The sequence below is a fragment of the Staurois parvus genome, unplaced genomic scaffold (assembly GCF_062004578.1).
Source record: "Staurois parvus isolate SC_StPar_1 unplaced genomic scaffold, SC_StPar_1.0 ptg000013l, whole genome shotgun sequence".
In the NCBI taxonomy this organism is placed as follows: Eukaryota; Metazoa; Chordata; class Amphibia; order Anura; family Ranidae; genus Staurois; species Staurois parvus.
Genome location: NW_028317809.1, coordinates 17,310,133 through 17,317,500, shown reverse-complemented (window position 1 = coordinate 17,317,500; position 7,368 = coordinate 17,310,133). Strand labels below are relative to the sequence as shown.

Here is a 7,368-nt window from a genome sequence, read left to right as displayed (position 1 = left end):
AGAATTGTTGCTCTACATAAAGATGGCCTAGGCTATAAGAAGATTGCCAAGACCCTGAAACTGAGCTGCAGCACGGTGGCCAAGACCATACAGCAGTGTAACAGGACAGGTTCCACTCAGAGCAGGCCTCGCCATGGTCGACCAAAGAAGCTGAGTGCACGTGCTCAGCGTCCTATTCAGAGGTTGTCTTTGGGAAATAGATGTAGGAGTGCTGTCAGCATTGCTGCAGAGGTTGAAGGAGTAGTGGGGTCAGCCTGTCAGTTCTCAGACCATACGCCGCACAGTGCATCAAATTGATCTGCATGGCTGTCATCCCAGAAGGAAGCCTCTTCCAAAGATGATGCACAAGAAAGCCCACAAACAGTTTGCAGATGACAAGCAGACTAAGGACATGGATTACTGGAACCATGTCCTGTGATCTGATGAGACCAAGATAAACTTATTTGGTTCAGATGGTGTCAAGCGTGTGTGGCGGAAACCAGGTGAGGAGTACAAAGACAACTGTGTCTTGCGTCCAGTCAAGCATGGTGGTGGGAGTGTCATGCTCTGGGGCTGCATGAGTGCTGCCAGAACTTGGGAGCTACAGTTCATTGAGGGAACCATGAATGCCAACATGTGCTGTGACATTAAATCTAGAACTACAGTATCAATCAAAAAAAGTACCAAACAAAATTATATATTACAACTACACCCTCTAACACATAAGATCTAACTTTCACCCTTGAAAGTGCAAACCAACAATATAACTCCAATATGTTAAATATCCCTAAATATATGAAACAAATATACATATAATGAACCCAAAAATTATATATAAATGAACCCAAAAATATCCAAAAATTTTAAAATAAAATAAAGTATAAAATGTTTTGATAAAAAAAACTAAAAATTATCAAAATTATAAGTCACTTGTGTCCAAAATAAAGTCACTCCAATCTTTGTTTCCAATAATGCAAATTTTCAGATCCTTTGGTATCGAGCCCTCCCTTTGGCTCCCAAAAGGAAAGTATGTACTTCAAAAAAAAGAGAACATTCATATAGTGCATTAACTTAATAAATTCAATAACATACCCATATACCATGTGCGCTGTGCAACTTAAAATAAAAAATGTGAATACAGTGTAAAAACCGTGATAGTGCGTCACTCTGTGAATGAAATAATCCAAGTGACCATTCAGTGTACACTTCTATAGTGTAAGGCATAAATACCCTTACCAAAAAAACAAACAAAAAACTCCTTATCAATACTGCGGAGATAAGCAACACGCTCGCACGAAATTCCTCCAAGCCTGAATAATACTCCTTACGATGTCATCAACCATCTTCTAGATGTCATCATGGCTTTTAAGGAAGTGCTCCATAGTACTTATAGTACCCATGCTCCATGCGAATGATATATAAACAGGATATAGTGTAATTCCATTATGGGATTAATAAACATACACTTTATTTACTGCTTACATTAATGAAACATCAAAACGCTTATTCCCATGCCCTCAAATGTCTAGGGTCGCCCAGCAGCCTCCAAAATTGCTTGACATGTGAATTCCAATATCCAAAATGGCCAACACGCCACTTCCAATTCCTCTCCTGTGCGCCCGACATCACTTCCCTCAGGGAATGTCCCTCAGGGGATGTCTCCAGACCTAAACCCTATTAATCATCTGTGGGGCATCCTCAAACAGAAGGTGGAGGAGCTCAAAGTCTCTAACATCCACCAGCTCCATGATGTCTTCATGGAGGAGTGGAAGAGGACTCCAGTGGCAACCTGTGAAGCTCTGGTGAACTCCATGCCCAAGAAGGTTAATGCAGTTCTGGAAAATAATGGTGGCCACACAAAATATTGACACTTTGGGCCCAATTTGGACATTTTCACTTAAGGGTGTACTCACTTTTGTTGCCAGTGGTTTAGATTAATGGCTGTGTGTTGAGTTATTTTGAGGGGACAGCAAATTTACACTGTTACACAAGCTTTCCACTCACTACTTTACATTGTAGTAAAGTGTCGTTTCTTCAGTGTTGTCATATGTGTGTGTGTGTATGTATGTGTGTGTGTGTATATATATATATATATATATATATATATATATATATATATATATATGAGAGAGATGGAGATGAAGATGCCATGTTAGCAATACAGTTGATAATAGATATACTGTTTGTACCCAAGATAATGTGTCTTTAACTTATAGAATTGTGTACGTGCATTCTGGTACATGTGTGCTCAAGCATTGTTGGTGTATATATACTTCACTTGCCTGGAAGAGAGATCATGGCAAACTTGTCATTATTCCTCATTGGTGACTTGTAATCCCGTGTCTCGCTGAAAGGTAATGAAGGGGATGACAGAGGAGGTAGCCAGTGGTTGCAGATGTCCAGGTATAGCTGCAACGCATTGTCGCCATTGATGACTTTGTCAAGCAAAAACATAGAGGAGAAAGATACATTTTGCAGAAACGCATCTTTCTGGTGTTATCAAACTCTCAGCAGTGGTGATAGGTTTTTTCCTAATACTGCAGTACCCTAAGCTTTACTTGGTTAATTCCCTTTGTATAAAAATAGTTTTTTAATATTAGATGGGTCTGAGGGGTTCTGGTGAGTAGGACAAAGGTATGATATATCTGCATACTTGAACTCCGGGCACTTTCTCTATTGTACATTGAAGGTCATACACTGGGTATGAAAAAGAATGACCCCCTTTTAAAATCAAATTTTTTTGCTTTGCAGCCTGAAATGAAGACAGGTTTTTGTTTTATCCAGCTGTTTTAAGAGCCGGTTCACACCATAGAAATGCAGTCCAGATGTGTTCTGGATGCATTTCCACATGTGCGTTTTTGGTGAATTCCTGTGCGTATTAGATGTGTTTTGGTGCATTTTTAATGCATTCTTGTTCATTTTTCTCCAATTTAAATATGGATATGTGCATTCTAGTGCATTTTTTATGTGTTTTACTGCATTCCAGTACAGTTCTGTGCAGGGAGAACTGCAACCAGAACGTGCTGGAACTGCAAACACTGATGTGAACTATGACATTGACAACCATATTATCTACTTTCTGTGTAGTTTTGGATTCAGAACAAAAGCACACCTAAACACATGTAGTGTGAACTGGCCCTTTTTCCTGGAGCATTTCAGGTCCTGGTAGTGCAACTGAAGTAAACATCAACTATGGGTGGCAAGGCACTGTCAAACTATCTCCGGGATTATGTAGTGGACAGGCACAAGTCGGGAGATGGATTAAAAAAAATGTAAAAGGCTTTCTCAATGCCTAGTAGCACAGTGAAGTCTAATATTAAGAAGTGGAAGGTATTTGGTACAACACAGACCCTCCCTGGATCAGGGCGTCGCTCCAAACTGGATGAGAGAGTCAGAAGGAAACTGGTCAGAGAGGATACCAAGAGGCCTACAGCAACTCTGAAGCAGTATTATGACAAAAGTGGTCATTATGTGCATGTGACAACAATATCTCAGATTCTCCACAAATGTGGCTTGTGCGGGAGGCTTGCAAGAAAAAAGCCACTCCTCAAAGGCCACATGCAGTCTTTGCCAAAACGCACCTGAAAAGATTCTGAGGCCATATGGAAAAAGGTGTTATGGTGAGATTAGACTAAAATTGAATTATTTGGCCTCAACACTAAACGAGATGTCTGGTGGAAATCCAATACGGCTCACCATCCAAATAACACCATTTCTACAGTTAAACATGGAGGTGGTAATGTTTTGCTATGGGGGTGTTTTTCTGCAACAGGGACTGGACCACTTGTCAGGATAGAAGGAAAAATGGATGGGGCAAAATACCGTCAAATTCTTAAGAAAAATCTGCTGCCCTCTGCCAGAAAGTTTTCAATGGGAAGGTTTACCTTCCAACATTACAACAACCCAAAGCACACAGTGGTTGATGGAGAAAAAGGTAAATGCTGTTGCATGGCCTAGTCAGAACCCAGACTTAAATCCCTTTGAAAATCTGTGAAATGACTTGAAGCCCGCAGTCCACAAATGGTCACCATCAATTTTAACTGAACTTAAGCAGTTCTGCAAATAAGAGTGGGTGAATATTGCAAAGTTAGTAGAGACATATCCCAACAGACTAAAGGCTGGAGTTAAAGCAAAAGGTGCTTCAACAAAATACTTACACAATGGGGAGATCCTTTTTCCAGCTCAGTGATTCTCTTTTTGAATTTTTTTTCTGACATGTTGCTATTATATCTTTCACTTGGATGTTATAAGTGGCACAGCTGGATAAAACAAAAACTGTCTTCATTTCAGGCTGCAAAGCAACAAAATGTGAGGGGGTTCAAAGGGGGTTGATTCTTTTTTTATACCCACTGTATGTCCACAGGACTACTGCTAACCTTTAGCACTGATCCAGCCGCTACCTTTACCAGGCTCTCCCATTCTATTGGGGAGCCTGGTACTGATGCGTTCCTTTACTTTGGATGCCCTAGACAGAGTGAGATTAGCTTCTGTTGTTTCTCTCCCTCTGTGATGACAGAAACCAGAAGCAGCAAGAATTGTCATTTCCAGTTTCGGTTTATTTTCTAGCCGTTACCAGTTTGTAAAGCAGCCAATCAAATCAAGCTGCTTTTGGAGGTCAGAGTAGACCACTGACCTGCCACAGCCCATGCTATCACAAGGGATGATGTTCATGTCTCGTGATAAAAATTAAAGTTCCATTTTTTTAAAAAAAGTGTTAAAAATTAAATAAATCGCACCACTGCACAAATACCATGTGGCCTAAATTGGAACAACCATTATTTTGTTGTCCAGGGCCTCGGCTCTGCTTAAAAAGTGTGTGTGTGTGTGTATGTATGTATGTATGTGTGTGCGTATATACAGTTGTGTTCAAAAGAATAACAGTGTGTTGAAAAAAGTGAATAAAGCTCAAAATCCTTCTAATAGCTTTTATTTCCATACACACAAATGCATTGGGAGCACTACACATTATATTCCAAATCAAAACATGAAGAAAAATATATCAAATTTGTGTTGTTCCTCTAAAAAAAATTGAAGAAAAGTGAATATTAGACTGTTCAAAAAAAAAATAGCAGTGTTTGTATTCTTCTTTACAAACTCAAACATTCACTATATAAACTGAAAAATGTTTGAAGATTTTGCTTTCCTTTGAATCACTTAATGAATATTTAGTTGTATGCGCACTGTTTCTGAGAACTGCTGTACATCTGTGTTGCATGGAGTCAACCAACTTCTGGCACCTGTGAACAGGTATTCCAGCCCAGGATGATTGGACTTCATTCCACAGAACTCTATTTCTTGGTTTTGCCTCAGAAACTGCATTTTTGATGTCACCCCACAAGTTTTCTACTGGATTAAAATCCGGGGATTGGGCTGGCCACTCCATAACGTCAATCTTGTTGGTCTCGAACCAAGATGTTGCACGTTTACTGGTGTGTTTGGGGTCGTTGTCTTTTTGGAACACCCATTTTAAGGGCATTTCCTCTTCAGCATAAGGCAGTATGACCTCTTCAAGTATTCTGATGTATTCAAACTGATCCATGATCCCTGGTATGCGATAAATAGGCCCAACACCATAGTATGAGAAACATCCCTATATCATGATGCTTGCGCAACCATGCTTCACTGTCTTCACAGTGTACTGTGGCTTGAATTCAGTGTTTGGGGGTCGTCTGATAAACTGTCTCCGGCCACTAGACCCAAAAAGAACAATCTTGCTTTCATCAGTCCACAAAATGTTGCGCCATTTCTCTTTAGGCCAGTCAATGTGCTCTTTGGCAAATTGTAACCTCTTCAGCACATGTATTTTTTTCAACAGTGGGACTTTGTGGGGGCTTCTTGCAGATAGCTTGGCTTCACATAGGCGTCTTCTAATTGTAACAGTACTCACAGGTAACTTTACACCTTCTTTGATCTTCCTGGAGCTGATTGTTGGCTGAGTCCTTGCCATTTTGGCTATTCTATCCATTCAAATGGTAGTTTTTCGCTTTCTTCCACGTCTTTCAGGTTTTGGTTGCCATTTTAAAGCATTTGCGATCATTTTAGCTGAGCAGCCTATCATTTTCTGCACTTCTTTATATGTTTTCCCCTCTCCAATCAACTTTTTAATCAAGGTACGCTGTTCATCTGAACAATGTCTGGATGACCCATTTTACTCAGAATTTCAGAGATAAATGCACTGTAACCAGCATGTACAACATTTGCTGCCTTCCTTCCTTTAAATAAGGGCAATAATTTCCACCTGTTTTTCAAAGAATGAATGACCTCACTAATAGAACATCACACTGCTATTATTTTGAACATGCCCCTTTCAATTAGTGATTCAATTACACAGAATCAGCAGCAAGCATGTCATGACTGTTGGGTCTGTTGGATTTCTATTACTCTACTCCACCTGCTAGTAAATTATTTGACATGTAGAAATATCATTTCTACCAAAAACAGTGATTGATCAGGTTAGTGATGTCTGACTGCTATTATTTTGAACACAACTGTATATGTGTGTGTGTATATGTAGATAGAACGTTTGAGGATTTTAAGTAATTTTCTAGCAAAAAGATGCAGATTTTTACATGTATGGGAGAAATTTCAGAATTGACCCAGTCTGGAGGTGGTTAAGCGTAGATCAGCCATAACATTTTCTGTACTAAAGTCTGTTTTGAAATGTGTCATCTTCCTTGGATAATGATTTAAGTACTTTTTTAACTTGGTAAAATTTTCCACAGAATTTTGCTTTTACACAGCTAAACTTTTACGTTTACAACTACCAAAAAGTACCTCAAGGTACTATAGCAATATTATCAGCGGATTAGGTTAAAATGGTAGCATAAAAGCATTAATGTCTTCTTTTTCCACAGGAAGCCTTACAATCAATCAAAGAATAGATATAGTGATGTCTTGTGCCTGGACCAGTCAAGAGTTAAGTTAGGTCTTATTGGAACTGACGAGGTAAGCTCATACTAGTAATAGTGTTGTGTTGTCATATTCTTTGTAACCTACAGAATATAGGATTATAATGTCAGCAGCAATCCTAGTAATGTTGCCAATTTAAATTGATGTCTATTGTGCTAAATCTAATATATGAATGTTTAAACTTCAATTCCCCCTTTTCAGGAAAATTCTATACACCACATAACTTTGCAATTTAATGATATTAAAATGCCTTTCCATTCACTCTACAGCCAGCCATTTTATCTGAAACTACCAGAAAATTAAAATGCCACTTCCTCACAACATGACAAATATGGAGTATCCAAGATGCTTTTTTGCAGGACGTGTAAATTTCTTTTCCTACTGTGCAGTATTTTTTTTTTTTATATTTTATTTTTCATTTTCTTTAGTCAGCACAGAGAAGTTAAAGTAGAAACCTAGCTTAAACACTATATGACTTTT

The 7,368-nt window shown here is 38.9% G+C and overlaps 1 protein-coding gene across 1 annotated transcript in view; it reads left to right on the top strand.

Annotated features, from left to right (window-relative positions):
- Positions 1-7,368, top strand: part of LOC149473651 (tyrosine-protein phosphatase non-receptor type 9-like) — a 101,986-nt gene that overhangs the window by 72,591 nt on the left and 22,027 nt on the right. The window contains exon 8 of the mRNA XM_089676246.1: positions 6,834-6,924. Within this exon, the coding sequence (XP_089532372.1) occupies positions 6,834-6,924 (91 nt within the window). The remainder of the gene's footprint in view (positions 1-6,833; positions 6,925-7,368) is intronic.